At 46.5% G+C, this 17,428-nt stretch overlaps 1 protein-coding gene and 1 non-coding gene across 2 annotated transcripts; one reads left to right on the top strand and one right to left on the bottom strand.

The window, feature by feature from the left end:
• Positions 1 to 377: 377 nt before the first annotated feature.
• Positions 378 to 1,516, bottom strand: LOC142572656 (uncharacterized). Its single transcript, XM_075681930.1, has 2 exons — positions 1,505 to 1,516; positions 378 to 707 (listed from the first exon to the last, which is right to left on the bottom strand). The coding sequence occupies exons 1-2, from the start codon at positions 1,514 to 1,516 to the stop codon at positions 378 to 380; spliced, it is 342 nt and encodes a 113-aa protein (XP_075538045.1).
• A 6,536-nt stretch (positions 1,517 to 8,052) lies between these two features.
• TRNAT-CGU (transfer RNA threonine (anticodon CGU)) lies at positions 8,053 to 8,124 on the top strand. Its single transcript has one exon. It is a non-coding gene; the product is annotated as a tRNA-Thr (tRNA).
• The last annotated feature ends 9,304 nt before the right edge of the window (positions 8,125 to 17,428 follow it).

Below are 17,428 nucleotides of genomic sequence, written 5' to 3'. Positions count from 1 at the left end.
GACCTCGAATGACATTCACACTATATCGTAAGCATGCCTAATGCTTTACATTTGACGAAGTAAATACATGTGTTCAATATGGTATTCAAATAACTCCCGATTCGGCCGATATCAAAGAAGCACCGAAACGTAAGTCCCGCCAGTCTGCGCAAAATGACGCGCCATCAACAGCGGCACCTAATTTTGGGAGCATGGGCGCAAGGTGAATGAGTAAAAAATAACAACGGTAACAGAACAGCACATTTGGTACAAATTTTCAGTCTTTATTTAAAAGCCACAGCATTTTTTACAAAATTTACAGAGAGAAGACAACAGGTGCCGGTGTTTGTGGCTTGTCATCTTGCTCCTTGCCGTTAAAGGCATAACCATTCTTGCACTCAACCCTTGAGAAGGTAACCGCCGTAGTGTCCGCCGTAGCCTCCGTACCCTCCGTACCCTCCGCCAAAGCCACCGCCGTATCCTCCACCGCCGTATCCTCCACCGCCGTAGTGGCCGCCAACCAGGTGAGCTCCCTGGCTAACCCTGTTCACGTGGTGCACAGTCTTCACGAGGAAGGAGGGCCCGGGAACGGTTTTGGTGTAGCCAAGGCCGTGGCCGCCACCGTAGCCGCCATATCCAAGTCCAAAGCCGCCACCGTAGCCGCCGAAGCCGCCGTAACCACCAGCAAGGCAGACGCCGGCCAGGCCGCAGACGAGGAGAGCGACAACCTGAAAGAAATCGTGTTAGACCGAGCATGACGCGACTCTGTGCCAAGGGGATTATTCAGCGACAATTAAGCTACAGTCTGGTTTTCTCACAATCAATTTATATTAGTTTCTGGTTAACTTGGCTGGTTTTGGGCTCTGCTTACAAACGAAGTCTCTGGTTATCTCTGGTTATAAATGGAAACTCTCAGGTCTGCTTGGAGTCGATACTCAAACTCCGCACCATTCGCAATACTGCCCCTCTTCTGAAAGTTACAACATCACATTAGGCTTTTCTACCAATTGATGTACCCGCTCAGCATTAAGAATTATAGGTTTGTTAACGCAGTACATAAAACGAATCAACAAAACAATACAAGCAGCGCTGACTTGGCATTCAGTAATATGAAGGACGCCACAGAACAATGAGGAAGAATAAACAGGGAAAGTAACTATCACGTCAGCAATTAACAGCAAATCTACTTCCTCGTTTGACTCGTGTGCGTTATTGAACTGTACTCAGAGGCCAACTAAGGATAACAACATTAAAGCAATGCGCATAACTCAAGTTGAATGCCCCACATTTATACACTACAGAAAGCGTTACAACTCAATGATCTGAAGTCCGGGTGGACAACGACAGCTGAGGTGCCACTGCGTTGTTCACCGAGGACATGCAGAGGGAAACTACGGGGAAAGCAAGGCTATATAGAGCGAAGGCTCCGGGAGGGGCCGGCCAGCGGGGCCCGACGAGAGAGCGGCGGACCACTCAGCTGAGCGGCCGCCATCGAGAGATCCGCGCTAACGTGTTGTGCACTCACCAGGGTCCTCATGGTTCGGCTTGTGCTTAGCTCAGAAGTGCTAAGGTAGAGTGATGCTGACCGTTTCCTCGGTGCCGCTTATATACCCAAGGGAGGCCGGAAACGCCCGCCCCATTAAAGCGCCCCCTCCTTACTCCGTTTTCTCCTCGGACCCAAATTCTGCCCCACTTCTCGCCGCTTCCTGCCGTTTCATTGATATGAGCCAGTCGTAGACAAGCGCTAATATGAAAAGTAATTTGTCGCTGTTCGACTCCCGCCAGGGCTTGGTAACTGGTGGGACGGCTTTCCTCCACCATTTTATATATATATGTTGTTGTATCGCCAGATTTGTATCAAATATGCAGCATCGCCGAAGCAAACAGGGACAAAAATTAACACGCTTTATTTTTACTGGTCACGTGTCCGTTTTCCGCAGACAAGCATCGATGTTCCACAAAGTGAAGTGCTCAGAGCCACGCGTGCCGGAGTCACTTGTGTGTTTCGTTTACTGCTTCCGACGTTACCGCGGTGGTTTGGCGGCTCACCGTGTTTTGACAATTGTCGCTCGAGGCTTCGCTCGGTAGCCTGCGTACACGCCTGTCCCCGCTCAGTACCCGGCGAGGTACGGTCTCTCGCGGTCGCGCGGTGTCAGCCCGACGCTAATCGGTTCCTCGGAACGAAAACAGTCTCCTTCCTCGTGCGAGCTGCAGTAATTAAATGGCGCGCGTTACGCAAGGCACTGATGGGGTGGAACTAGTGCTGCTCTTGGAGCTTGTTATTACATACTTGTGCACAATTTACTATGGACTCAGTCTATTTTTTGCCCCTTGATTCGAGCGTCTTTTGCTACGACAAATACGTGTACTATCACGGTGGTATATCATCCGCAAAATGACCTTGTATTTGTGTTTCTTTCTGACGGATTCGTGAAAATATATTGCAACGTATTTTGCTGGAGGTTGGCAGCAATGAAACAGACAGCGCTCATGGTTTAGCGTGAAGCAAGCACGAATTCAAAGACATACCACCGATCAAGACAAAATTGTATTAACTGCGTTTCAGGGTGCACATATAACATGTTTGAAAGCTATAGATAGAAATATTGCTCATGGTAACGGCTCACTTATGCTTACAAAAAATCACAAACAATAAAACGCCGTTACTACACTGACGTATCTCTCCTCTGTATGTCCTTGCAGAGGGTATAATTATTATAGTAAATTAAGAGTACGCCGAACAAATCGAGACACATGCAGCATTACAAGCGCGCTGTCTCTGAAGCTAAAGAATGCACGAACTGTTTGACGCTCAAGTGAACACTTGTAGGTTCCCCAGATGTGCAATATTTTCGCAGATGAGTCTACTACGAGTAATGTCAAGTTGCTCGTATTAAGGACCATTACGGAATTGTATCAGTAGTCACTCGCAACTAGAATATCGCGAAGTTCTAGTTATGAACTAATGCGCATTTCAATATTTTTTTCTGAACAAGCTTCTTGGCCATACTGAACACGTGCAAACGTTTTTTTTTCTTTTTTAAAATCACTGAAGCTGTCTTGAGATGTGATCAAGTCAGAAATGAATAAAATAGTACTAGATAGCGCACGTGTTTTCTATCTGTTTGAACCAGCTCTTGAACGTCACGCGTATGATCGGCTGTCATGCAGAGGATCATAAGTATGACTCTTCGAAGACGTAACGGTCTTGTATTTATTTTTTTTTCTCTGTGTGGTAAAGACGTATTTTATAGACATCAGAAGGAAAGATGCCATCGAGCTTCAATAAATCATCTTGTCGGGCCTGCATTTTATATTTATCAGAAGAATAAAAAAAATTATGCCCGCGTTCCGGTTAACAAAGCACCTGTATTCAACGATCCAATTAGAAGCTCAGTAATGCAAACTGGTGTCCTCCTTTTGCAAACTTGTTGCTGTTGTTTGTTAACTGCAACATAATAATAATAATATTTGGGGTTTTACGTGCCAAAACCACTTTCTGATTATGAGGCACGCCGTAGTGGAGGACTCCGGAAATTTTGACCACCTGGGGTTCTTTAACGTGCACCTAAATCTAAGCACACGGGTGTTTTCGCATTTCGCCCCCATCGAAAATGCGGCCGCCGTGGCCGGGATTCATTTTAACTGCAACAAAATGGGATGTTTGGCTGTTACAGAACTTGCTATAAAAAATCACAGAAACAAAGGAGAAAAACAAAAGAAAAGAAACAAAGTTTGTGGTGTGCTTTCCGTAGTAAAACGGGAGAAAAAACAAAAGCGTTTCACATAGGCTAAAGCGAAACGGTTTACACAGGCGTCGCACACGAGTGCTTCGGATGAATTAAATTCGACCACATAGCAGTCCTTAACCCCCGTAGAAATCTCATCATACCGGCCGCTGTGGGAACGCACACGTCACGTTCTTACCCGCTGAAACGTGAGGGCTTATTTCGCAGCGTTATATGAAACCGCGTCGTTTTCACACCTTAACAAAAGAGACTAAATCCGCTTCTGACAGCCAATCTTTGCACGCATCGACGGCTTCACGCGACCTCCGGCTCACGCGCGTGTGAAAACAAAACGCGCACTCACGCGCCAGGCTTCGGCGCACGTCAATCATCGGCGAGTTCCGCGCAAGGCTCGCGCAATCGGCCGGAGCGAGAGCGAAACCACAGCGTCGGCCGGCTAGGGAAATCAGGGTCAAGTTCAAGCGCCCCGGTATCGCTCGCAGACTTGAGGTTGTTTTCTTCCTTTCCTTTCGGAGGCCATTATAGGAAGAGTCAGTTTAATTTCCTGAGAGCGGCCTGCTCAGCGCGGGCGTCCGCCTGGCGTACCGATGGAGTCGTTTTGCCTAATGTTTAGCGTGAAAATTTTACAAACGTTTAGACTGAGAACACAAGGATATTACTACGTTTATAGGTAGCCCACCCACTGAAGATCCGGGATATACCTGTTTACTGTCTGAGCAAATCTCTAAATGAATATATTTTAGCGACGATGGATCGTTTGCAGTCAACGAAATGATAAAGCAAAAATGAAAACACTGGAAACTGTTTACATTGGCATGGGGACACTACATTACTAGCTTCAATTAGCCGTACTGCCACACTGTCTTTTTTTTTTCTTTTCATTTGTGTGTGTATATGTGTAAAAATGTCCTTTCACAAATGTTACACTCTGCCGTCACTGAATGAAACTAGCGATCAGTCTTGAATAGCTTGAAGTGGACAACATAGGCAAGTAGAATACGCTCCAACGTTTGAATGCCTTAGCGAGAACAAGCTGACTATTTTTTTGTTACTTTCTTGAAATGAAGTTTGGCCCATTCTTCTAACAGTTTACATGTAGCTTATACGTGGGTAAAACAAACATATTCTGTGGAGAACCATTGGGGCGAAATTGCGGTGACGCAATTACACTAATATGTACCAGAGTTGAGTCCGCAGTTGGGCCGGTATAACGTAAAACTATTGCAATCTCTTTTTATTCCAAATCGGCCATTAGAACTCCGTGATAGATCAAAATGACTCGGGTTCTGCCCATACGGGCTTGGCCCCCACCCATATAGGCTGGATCCTCACTATTCTGACCTACCACGGAGGACTAATGACGGATTTTGAATAAAAACGGATCGCAATAGCTTTACATTATACCGGCCTTGGAATGACTCCAAAATCAATCCACATATTCAAACAGCCGGAATGGGATACGAATGAAATAATGGCACTGGCGGTGTAGCCCGAGATTCCGTAAAGGAGTTGGAATGGAATAGGCACATAGTGCCGATGCGCTAAATGTTGACTGTAAACGAGACTACAAAACATTTTTTGCCAGTTAGGCTTAACTGGACTTTACCAATTTATTACATTTCTCATTTTTTACTCAACACGGCTCTTTCAGTGTCCACCTCGGCAGTATCCATGGCGACTACCTCTGGCGAAGTAATAATAAACAACGCGATATCTCGCACATTCTACACTTATGATGATCCGAAGACCATTCTACGTTACAATCAAGTGCATTTAAATACGGTAACACTTAGTTAGAGTTAACTCCTTAACTTTTAGTTATAGAGTTAAGTTAGTTAACTCCTTGTTTTAGTGAACCCTTTAACATTGAGTTAAGTAGTTAAATTGGGAAGAATTATTCAATTTAGCAAGAGAACGCTTAAGGTATACGACAAAGGGATGCAAGCCAAGAACGGCCACGTCGCAAGCGGCTGCGTACGGCGTGAGTCCACCGTGACTTACAAACCCCGCCATGCTTTTTCGCACACTGTCGAGTATTTAGAAGACACGATATCAGGCAGTCAGAGAGGTGTGCTGGAAAATGGTGCCCGTTAATATGCCAGTAAATGTTAAACAAAATAAGGCAGCAGACTTCAGCTAATTCTTTTGCTGTGAACTCATTCTCCTCGAAGCAGCATTCTCCTTGGACACCACCTTCTTAATTTTCCTTAGCTACCTTTTCCTCAAATGACTTCACTCAACTACTATGGGGAAACGGTCTAAGATAACTTTGTACTTTACTTGAAAGATCTATATTTAGAGAGATTAGAGGCAACAACGCCCTGAAGCGTTGAAGAACAAGAACAAACCTACAGAGTGGGTTTGTTCGTGTGCTAAAAAATAGTGCGTAACAATAATTGCTACGTTGTTAAGGCTTCAAAACTATGCTAGCACACAAGCGCAGGTAGCACACAATTATGGAGAAAGTACTTCATTTACTAGAATTGGAGGAATGTAATGAACCACCTCCGTCACTCCAGGAGTGAGTATGGCCTAACTATCATCGTTCCGAGGAGTTAGAATGTCTGGAATTATGGATATCTTCCCTCTCCGGAATTTAGGGGGAATTAATGGGAAGCTCCCCTCCACGCCTATGATGTGTACTGTGTATTCTTTGACAGGTGACAACAAGAAATGAGCGTTAAACACACAATAGAGTATGTACCATGTGAAGTCGAGATGATGAATTAGCTGCCTAATCTGTGGGAAATCATACGTCGGAGAAAGCACGAAAGGTTATATGAACCACACACACACACACACACACACACACACACACACACACACACACACACACACACACACACACACACACACATACATATATATATATATATATATATATATATATATACATGGCAGGCCGAGCGCTCGCTCTCGGGGACGTCGTGGCATCACTTTTAAGTTCGAATTTATAACACTAACATTTGCAGACTAAGAATTCACCTATCGCTGTTCCACGTGAAATAGCCGTGTCAGCCAGCTCTCTCCCTCTCTTTCTTTATTTTTTATTATGCGAAGCTCGTTCTGCCTTTCTCCCCATGGTTTCCCGCAAGTCGGCATCTCCTCTGTTGTGACACAGAAAGCGGTTTATACAACACGAAAGTGACCCGCAAAATTGTGCCAGTGAGCGCACCAAAGTTCAGCTTAATAAAACCATAAGTGACGACATGAAACATGTATGTATAAAGCTGGCGTATAGGTGGAGCACACAGACCCTTTCATAGAATAGCGCATGATATGCAACAGCCTCCCTGATTTTCTTAAATTTCCTATATTTGGGCTATCCCACTCTTGGGACATTGGGTACGCCACTGGGAACATGCCCGTTCTTGGTTAATGTCCTAGAATGGGCAGGAACACGCGCGCGCACACACACACACATACACACACGCACACACACGCACGCACACACACGCACGCACGCACTCACACACGCACGCGCACATTAAGTCGAACACCTTTATAGCGACGTCCTTGGGACTATGAAATCTTTCGTTATACAGGGCACTTCATTGTAAATATTGTGGGCTGCACCGCTCACAATAGAGCATTAAGCACGTTCAACGAGAACGAATCCTGTATTCAACATGATTTAAAAAGAATAATAGTGAAATGAGTCTCTATTTATTTAATACAAACTTCGTTTGGCGGAATGTGCAACTGCAACCGACCTTACTGCGGCAATGTTCAGGGCTCCGTGGTGAAACAAGGCGCCTAGGCAAGACAAAACTGCAGATCGTCGAATGCCGCTGTTGCATCCCTTGCCGTCAAAATTTTTGGTTTGTTGCCTTTGTTCACACGCGTGCTATCCGCCTTAGATGGCTTTATAGGCATCGTCGGTCTTAAGTAATGATTACGTCATCGAGTCGTCATCAACTGCTGCGTATTCGTCAGCCAACCCCCTGCCGTGTTGCAAGAAGCACCGTATGAGTTGAGCAATTCCTCGAGCAATGCAGCATAACTGAACATTTCACTGATGTCTACATGTTCTCCAAGTGCATCGCTGTAGCTGTCGTTATAGTTCTAACGCAGAGCGCGTCTCAGTGGCATCTGAAAAGGGCTGCGGCGGAAACCCTAGGGGTGTTTGTTGTAGAGTAACAATTTGGCCGTCAACGCCTAATTTCCTTCGTTGTACAGTCAAATTCGTTGTAGAGTCGTTCGACTATATGACTATATGACTATATATATATATATATATATATAGGGTTTGCCAGCGCTACCAGTACCATGGTTAGTTCTGGAAGTAATGCATAAATACCCCAGAAAGTGGATGGGCAACGGCGCCGCGGTAGCTCAATTGGTAGAGCATCGCACGCGTAATGCGAAGGCGTGGGATCGTTCCCCAATTGCGGCAAGTTGTTTTTTCATCCACTTTCATTTCCGTTAATTTATCATTTCTGTAATTGAATTACTAAGTACAAGGAATTTTCACTGTGTAGTTCTTGGTGTCTTTGTTTTTTGGCTTCTCATCATATGATAAATGAAAATCGGGCCCCTCAGTTAACCCCCTTTCTTCTCAATCATTACACACACACACACACACACACACACACACACATACATATATATATATATATATATATATATATATATATATATATATATATATATATATATATATATATATATATATATATATATATATATATATATATATATATATATATTTATTGGTGTTGATTTCATGCCTAGTACCATGCTACTCTAGGCTGACGTCTCCAGCCTATCCTTAAAGCTTGTGTCTCTCCCTCTCACCCGCCGCGGTGGCTTAGCGGAAAAAATGTCCTGCTAAGCACAAGGTTGCGGGATGAAATCACGGCCGCGGCGGCCACATTTCGATGGAGGCGCAATGCAAAAACGCCCGTGTCCCGCGCATTGTGGGCACGATAAAGATCCCCTAGTGGTCAAAATTAATCTGGAGCTTCCCACTACGGCATGCCTCACAATCAAATCGTGGTTTTTGCACGTAGAACTCCAGAATTCAATTCGATTCTCTCACTCTCTCTTCCTGCCTGCTATCCTGCCCAGCTGTGAACCCTATTAAGGACTAATGGTTTGCTCCGTATGCTAAATTTGCGTTTGCTGCTTGAACTCGCATTTCAGCTCAGTTGTGCAATGGGCTTGCCGGGTATATACTAACACGTCTTTCGAGGAAACCATATAGGCTTCCTTTGTAGCAGTTGCTACGATTGGGTGGATGTCTCATTTCCCTTTAATTAGTTACTTCTCTCCACCTTGCGGGTTTCCGCAGAATTATTACGTGGAAAATAAAAACCTAATGAATCCCATTGAATCATGACGGCGCGTGAGAAAAAAAAGTAACACAAGCTGGAAAGTTTCAGTTTGGCACTGCACTTGCGAGGATTGTTCGAGTCATTAAAGAACATTTTTCGTTAGTTGGCGAAAAAAAAATATGTCGCATAGTGGTAGATTAACGCCAATTATTTCTCACACAGATGGAAGAGATAACGAAGATATATCACGTCAATGTTACCTGCATAATGACGGTGGCCCCAATATTTATTTACAGGCCTGTGCAGCAACGTAGTGAACCTTTATGGGCGCACTTCCATAACTTAATCGTCATCACTCTCATTCTTCCTTTTCGCGGTCGTACCCCTTTCGCAGGGCAGAGTAGCAGTATGGGCAAGCCCTAGCTCAGGCTGCATGGTTTATCTGCATTACTCTAAATATACAGCCCTCAGCTATTTCTCTCCCTCTCAAAATGTATGGAAACTATTATTTTCTGAGACCTTATTGATAAGGATTGCAAGAAGCCGTGGAAAAAGTTTTATCGAAAAGGAAGAAATAGATCAATTATTAGAACAGATAAAAAGGACAACCCATCTTACAATTACTGTCGATGTTAACGCGATTAGCACTGATGCTGTGTAGCGGCGAACAGAATTGTCGAAGACGCCTTTATTTACAATTTGCAGTGCGGCAAGTAGTCTAAGAATGTTATCGCATTAAAAGACAAGTCATGCGGAAACATTTCACGTCGTTCAGACAGAGTTATCCATGTACTCGTCCACCTTGCGCAGTCTTTGCCCGCCAAAGACAGGTTTTGGGAGCGAGGGCACAAAGGCGTGGAGAGTTAGAAAAGTCGAAAGTGGTTGGGAAGCAGTCGGTAAGTTAAAGATACCGAAAACAGTTGGAAATAGGAAAGGTCGTATAGAGACGTTTCTTGCTGACAAGCTTAGGCGGTCCGAAAGGGGAGAGGAGCTGTTGGCTTTGAGGTATAGCGGAGAAGCACCGTATGGGGGGGCTGTGTACACGCGGCGCCCGAGACCGACGCGCTGGTCGCCGCTCGGACTCGCTTCGTGGGCGCGCAGGAATGGAGGAAAATAGCGGCGCCGCCTTTCACTTTTCGCGAGATACGCGAAAGGGGCAAGAGATATGTCTCGCTCAGGGGGCCGCCGAGACTGCTTTTGACCGGCAACTCCACCCACCCGTGCGGCGAGCTCGGCATTTGCGCAACCAAGCAACAAAAGTAATTCACGTGAGAAGAGCCGTAGAGGAAAGAAAAATATAAAACGAAAGTTGTCTTTGAACAGGTTAGAAAGGGAGAGAGGGAGCGAACAACGAAAATGCGCGAAATGTCTGCGCTGTGTTTATATAGAGCATCGTGCGAGCGAAGCCTTGGACGGCCAGTGATTTCTGCGCATGCGACCCTCCCCCCCCCCTCCTCCTCCCGGCACCCACCATCAGCGGCGGTAGTAGGAGCCTTGTCCCAGGGTGAAGCGGACCGTCATAGATTTAGATAGTTAATTTGCGCGTAACGACCCGCAGCAGGCCAGCGGCGCGTAGCAGGCGGCTATGGATTAATCTTGAATTTAGATCACCCCCGCGCAGAGAGCCCCCTTGGTGTTGAAATCTGGGTGCCAGCACGTGTGCGGTAATTCCCCGCGAACCCGCTTCCGCTCGGCCGCCCGCGCCGCCCATTAGCCGCCGCCGGTGCGCGATGGAAGCCGACTGTTGCGAGCATTTTCGCGTCGGCCCCTGGCGCGCCACATTCAGAGGAATGTGAAGTTCGAGGAGGCGCTTGGAGAGAATTGTGTAGCCGGCGAAATTCAATGTGACGGTCGCTTGGTATGTCGTGGTCCCACATTTCAGGTGCAGGTAGCCAGCCTAAAGCTGTAAAAATCGAAAAGTAATGAGTAGAGACACATCGCGAACAACAACAACAAAAATCCAGTAACATCAGGTTCTTCTTGCCGCGATTTCCGCGCGAGAGTGGTTGGAGTAGTTAAGTGTAAAGGAGTTTCAGTGGAGTAGGCAGAGGGTGGCAGGACAAGGGGGAAGGGTTGGCACTATTTGACTAGTTCAGAAGATAATGTCGAGAGCAGCCTATCACTTGCCCCACCATGCGGGTTTGTTGAACCACTTTTCGTTGATGTTATTATCCATCACCCACTTATTCTAATATATACCATTGAGTATTGCCTGCGATCGCGTATGTGGAGTACATTTAGAGCCTAGATGAAACCTTGATATAGCGCGGCCCTGTTCAGAAAAGCGACAAGAACATGGGAGACGCCACACTTCAAGCTAAACAGACAGAAGCAGTGAGGAGGCAGGAAATATTCACTGACACAGAACTCTTTCTAGCTTCAACCAAGAGCAGAAAGTGCACGATGACATGATGTCTGGTACATTTGAGAGACGGAAGTTTTGGTGGAAAGCTGCAGCTGACTGAGTGGCGAAGGACGAGAAGAAAATCAGGTGGAGGCTGAGAACCAACCGGGCACTGTTGTTATAATGTCGAAAGGGAGATATAGAAGATGTCGACATCCAAAACGAAAGCCAGTTGCAGAGAATTAAGAAGTTATTTGTCTAAAAAACGAACGAGGAATGAACGACCAATAAACCACGGTGACAAAACAAGAAAAGTAAATTTTTCGAAGACATCAACAAAACTTGCTTTAGCTTAGCTGCTGATTTGTTTTTATGTGACCACTTGGGGGTGCTTAAGTGCCCAGCGCCTGGAATAGGCTGGGGTAGCTGTCACTTGCCTCTTAGTTAGGGCTCGGTCAAGTATCTTCCATGATTTGAGCCTCGAGGCCTATAGTACGACACAGGTGGTACTTTCTGACTCGTGTCTGCCTTGGTACTTTTTGCACAAGCGATCGTCAGTCTTCATTTCGAAATCTTAGCTCTTTCCCAAATAGGAAATCTCTCTTCGCTGCGCTTCAGAATGTTATTTAAGATCAGGGCGTTACCTCAGCAACAATAAAGAACAGTGCAACCGGGGCCACCGCAGATGTACAGTCTCACGTTTACTTCCAGTTATAACTTTTATTTATGAGGAAATCCTTCTTTTGCACTTCATGTGCACTGAAAAAAAATCCCGGTTGCACAGTAGCACGCTATCAATTGGTACTATGTGCTGTACTTCCATTTGGCTGTCATCAGCTAAAATATCCCACTACCGTCGTCCTTAACAGAGTTTCTTACACTTTGATATCCTTTCAAGGTCGTCACAATCTACACGTGCAGGAATGCTACCTTGAACCGGTGGAATGATCTGTCGTTGATCGGTTCATTATTGTGTCCTATAGCTTCCCTTGAGCTCTGGAGAATTCCGCAGTGGAAGGCTTCAGGTTACTGTAATATTGAGGTTAGATGAACAATCGCGATTTTACATTGAAATTTGTGTAGTCTGAGTTCTACAGAGGGTTGAAATAGCAGGTGACTGGAGTCTTTTCGCTCTGTCTCATTAAGAATGGGCCCGCCGCGGCATGGAATAAAACGGGCTACTTGGTCCAGTTAACTACTGCGAAAGCGCCCAGTGCTCTGTGAAAAAAAAAAGAAGAGAGGCCAACTCGATTTGGCATGATCACCTGCGCACTGGCGATTATTCACGCGCTCATGGAAGTTGCGTAGCTCCCTAAACTTTTTAGCCTTCTGATAGGGTGTAATACCATTATGACTTCTGGACAAGCTTGCGTGCTTAGTGCAGTGCTTGATGTCCCTTTGACCTTGCCCTTTCCTCACATCTTGTCCACTGCACTGGCTTTATACCACAGAATATAAACAGACCATATTGTCACACCATATCTTTAACGTAAGCTAATTGCGCATTTGGGTTATATTATTAATTTTTTTCTATTCGTTTGGGTTTTCAAGCGGCATAACTTCATTATGAAATTAAGCATAAGCATGCAGGCCTATTTCATACAGGCACTGCAAAAGTGAATTATAGAATGTGCTGTCCCAATACATCGTTCATAGTCCTCGCGTTGGTCACCGCCCAATTTCAAACTTCTAAGTACACTTTCGCGGACTGCCTTTGTCCCAAGGCATGTGCAAAGCAGCTGCCTGGACTTAGCTTTTGTTTCAAGATGCCTCAGGGCCAGCGTGAAATGGTTCACGGACAACGAAACGCACGGTAGTGACCACGTTCCAACATATGTTAAAATCGACGGCATATGAAAGTCACACTCTACTACAGTTCTTCATCACATCGACTGGCCTAAATACACGTTGCTCATGGAGAAGAATTGCCAAGAGATCCAGGACTGTCTACCTGGAAACATCGAGAAGCTAATTAACGCCGCTGCTCAAGAAGTCACAAGATCTTTAAGACCTATACATAAATTTTCTGAATTCGAAGTAGAATTGGAGCGACTTCGAGCAATCCGCCGTCGCGCGGAACGAAGGTACAGGCGCACCAAGTCCATCTACGACCTAAGGGAGGCGAGACGCATAGAGAAGAAAATCCAGCGTCGGATCAACTCCCTGCAATCTCTAAGATGGAAAACCTTCTGTGCTTCCCTTGATCAGCATAAACCCCTGTCACATATATGGAGAACAGTGCGTGGTTTTCGAACATCACCGCAACAACGCCACCCCTTCAAATGCCTGGCTTTCTGCCAAGGTTGCAGAGAGATCAACGTAACGGAGGACTTCTGTTCCAAGGTTGCTGGTCTACTGCCATCGTTCGCTACACGTGATCCCCGTGACGTTCCAATCTCGCGGGATTCTCGTATGTACAATCTGGTTTCCATCGAGGAGTTGCAGGCCGCGTTGGCAGCGTGCAGACGTTCCTCATTGCCTGGGCCTGACGGGGTGACATACGCAGCTCTTGGAAATCTCGGTCAAACAGCCCGGCATGCACTTCTAGACGTGTACAATAATTCATGGCGTGAAGGAGAAGTTCCTGCTGCATGGAAGTCCAGCCGCCTTGTGCCTTTGCTCAAGCCAGGTAAATCACCCCTAGACGTGGCGTCTTATCGTCCCATTGCTCTGGCCAGTTGTCTAGGAAAGTTGATATAAAGGATGGTGCTGACGCGTCTAGAGTGGTATCTAGAACACTACAAGTTATACCCTGACGCTATGGCAGGCTTTCGACGCGGACGCTCTTCTGTGGACAACGTCATAGATCTTGTCTCGTCTGTTCAGCACGAAAAAAGCCTCAGGAGACTGTCAGCGGCGATGTTCCTGGATGTCAAAGGCGCATATGACAACGTAACCCATCAAGCCATCCTGGACGCCTTGGGTGAGGTCGGCCTAGGCGGCCTTGTTTTTCGGTGGATATCCAGCTTCTTGAAGGACAGGTCATTCTTTGTGCAAACAGAGGACGGTGCGCCATCACAACGCAACACCTACCGAGGCGTATCACAAGGCGGAGTCTTGAGCCCCACTCTATTTAACCTGGTGATCATCGACCTGGTTCATACCCTTCCGGAATCCGTCCATGTGTCAATCTATGCAGACGATATATGCATTCGGTCATCAGGAGCGACGCGTCCCCAGGTGCGCGCCAGACTTCAAAAAGCGGCCACACTAACATCAGGTTATTTTCGAGCGCGAGGTCTGGAGGTGTCCTCCGAGAAGTGCTCTATAGTCGCTTTCACGCGCAAAGCAATGAAACCGTACGTTATCAGAATTAATGGACAGCCAGTTGCCTACGAGAAGACGCACCGCTTTCTAGGAGTGATAATAGATCGAGACCTTTCCTGAAGTCCTCATATCTCCTACCTAAAAAGGAAATTAGTCATGATAACCCACGGGCTCAGATTTCTTGCGGGAAAGTCATGGGGTGCGTCTGTGACTGCGATGCTACAACTCTATAACGCACTGTTTCTCGGTCTCCTGCGCTATAGCTTACCTGTACTGGGTGGAACCGGTAAGACCAACCTCCGTGCCCTCCAGTCTGTACAAGCTCAAGCGCTGCGAATTTGCCTTGGTCTTGCCAGATGTGTATCTACGGCAGCAACAAGAGCCATCGCGCATGACCACCCCATCAATACGTATCTTCAAGTCCACACTTTAAGGTTGCACATCAGGCACTTCGCCCGACTTCCATCGCATCATCTCGCCTCCCTTCCTGCCGCTCGACCTCGTTCAGCGTTTAGCAAGATTATTGCCAACCATGGAACTTTACCGTCAAACTTCACGCCTGCAGCACGACCATCTCTACCGCTGTGGTGCCTCCATCCACTCCAGGCTCTTCTTGTTACACCCGGTATCAAAAAGAAAACGGAGATGTCAACTTTCACCCTCAAACAAACCGTGCTTTCAGTGCTACATGACAAGCACAGAGGACGCATCCACGTTTACACGGACGGTTCTGTCTCCTCTAAAAGTTCAGCTGGAGCAGTGGTGATTCCCGCAGAGTCTGTCACCCTCAAGTTCAAGACATCTCACATTACATCACCGACGGCTGCAGAACTCGCAGCTATCCTTGCTGCTCTGGAGTTTATTGTTCACAAGTCATCAGATTGGTGGTCCATCTTATGTGACTCAAAGGCAACTCGTCGCAGACACCCGACTACTCCACCATCAAGCAATCAACAAGGGACACAACATCATCTACCAGGGGATAGCTGGTCACTGCGGAATTTCAGGAAATGACAGTGCGGATGACGCTGCCCGGTCAGCCCATGATGGTGCGCAGAGTATACCCATAGCGCTGTCAAGAACAGATGCAGCCACAAGTCTTCGCTCCCTCGCCCGCGAGCTTACGCAGAATCTGTGGAACACCAGTGAATTCACGAACGCACGTCTCCACAGATTGGTTCCACGTCTGCAACTCCGCCTACCACCAGGGTTACCACGAGCGGAAGCAACACTTCTGCGCCGCCTGTGGCTCGGCGTGGCATCCACGAACTCCTATTCATTCCGCATTGGAATGGCCGACAGCCCTACTTGTGACACCTGAGGCTGCGAGGAGACGATTGAGCACCTCCTTTGTGTCTGTCCCCGTTATAATGTGCCACGGAAAGTGCTCGTGGCCATGCTTGAAAAACTGGACAACCGCCCCTTTACAGAGGAAAAAGCTCTAGGACACTGGTCCAGGCGGGCTTCGGCACTCAAGGCCTTAAGGGCTTTGCTGAAGTTTTTAAGGACATGCGAATTGTGCGACCACCTTTGAATGTTGTAGCGCGTAGTATCGCGTTACTGTGTGATTTTTCTGCTTTTCACTCTTTTTTTCCTCTTCTTCTTCTTTCTCCTTTTTATTCCCTTTACCCCTTTCCCCAACACAGGGTAGCCAGCCAGTACTTACACTGGCTAACCTCCCTGTCTTTCCTCCCCTTTGTCTCCTCCTCCTGGGAACGGTATTGATTGAATTTGTTTCCTGCTTTTACAGAGCCACTCGATCAAAACCATTCAGGTATTCTATTACTGGATCACTTAACACAGCGCCACTTAGAAAAACCTCTCGCCCATTGTGGAAAAATCATTACTCGGTGAATGAGTGCCATAAATTCCAGGCATGCAAACTCATGAATAAAATTTTTTGTACGCACTTTAGGGTTCGTAGTGATAAGAACCGCATTTTTTACTTCTCTATTTGTGCAGAAAATGCACGCGCAAATTTGTGATATGTCGTTTTCACCTCATCAGAGACAGAAAGAGAGAGGGAGAGAGCGAGCTCTTTATTGAAAAAGAATAATGATTAGCCAGGGCATCTTGGCCTACATGCTACTCTACAGAGAATTGGACGAAGGAGAGAAAAGGCCCTAGAAGAAGGTGGGCATAAGAAAAAAAAAGCTTTAGGTCTTGAGATTTTATCGGCAGCAGAATAAGTGCCCGAGACGATGAAGGTAGGTAATCGTGTTAAAACTTGATGGTTAATGGAAATGAGAATAAAATCACAATCTTGGTGTGACAACGTGAGCGGGTCATAGTTTAGAGAGAAAAGCTATTGATCGAAAAATCCGAGGACACCTAAGCACTTCTTATGAGTTGTGAATGCGAAAATATTAAATTCCAATTGAAATGTCCTGAACAGCCCTTCGAGTTTTGCGCTGTGAGTATTGCACCATAGCGGTGCGTGCTGCTCGAGCCAGCAAGCAGCAGCAGCCTTCGGTGCTAACGCCACATGCCACCGGCGCGGCAATGCCCTCTCCCCTCACGTAACACCTGGCACGATATCGCACAGCACGTGGTACCTTCCGCCCCCTCTGCTCCGTCGAGGCGCAGGCTGTGACGTAGCGTTGCCGCTAATGACGATGCGAGTTTAGGTGCTATTTCGCTGCTACAAATGACAAACGCTGGCTTTTTCGCTGAATGAACCATTTGATGATTTCGCTTCAATATATATACAAAGAAGTCTAGAGCTTTGACTTGTTTTGATGGGCATGGCCAGGGACCCGGTATCCGTGTCAATGTCAAGGGACCTTGGTCGAGCTCTCCCATGTTCACTTTAT

Source organism: Dermacentor variabilis, chromosome 1 (assembly GCF_050947875.1).
Source record: "Dermacentor variabilis isolate Ectoservices chromosome 1, ASM5094787v1, whole genome shotgun sequence".
In the NCBI taxonomy this organism is placed as follows: Eukaryota; Metazoa; Arthropoda; class Arachnida; order Ixodida; family Ixodidae; genus Dermacentor; species Dermacentor variabilis.
This window is presented reverse-complemented; position numbering and strand designations above follow the sequence as displayed.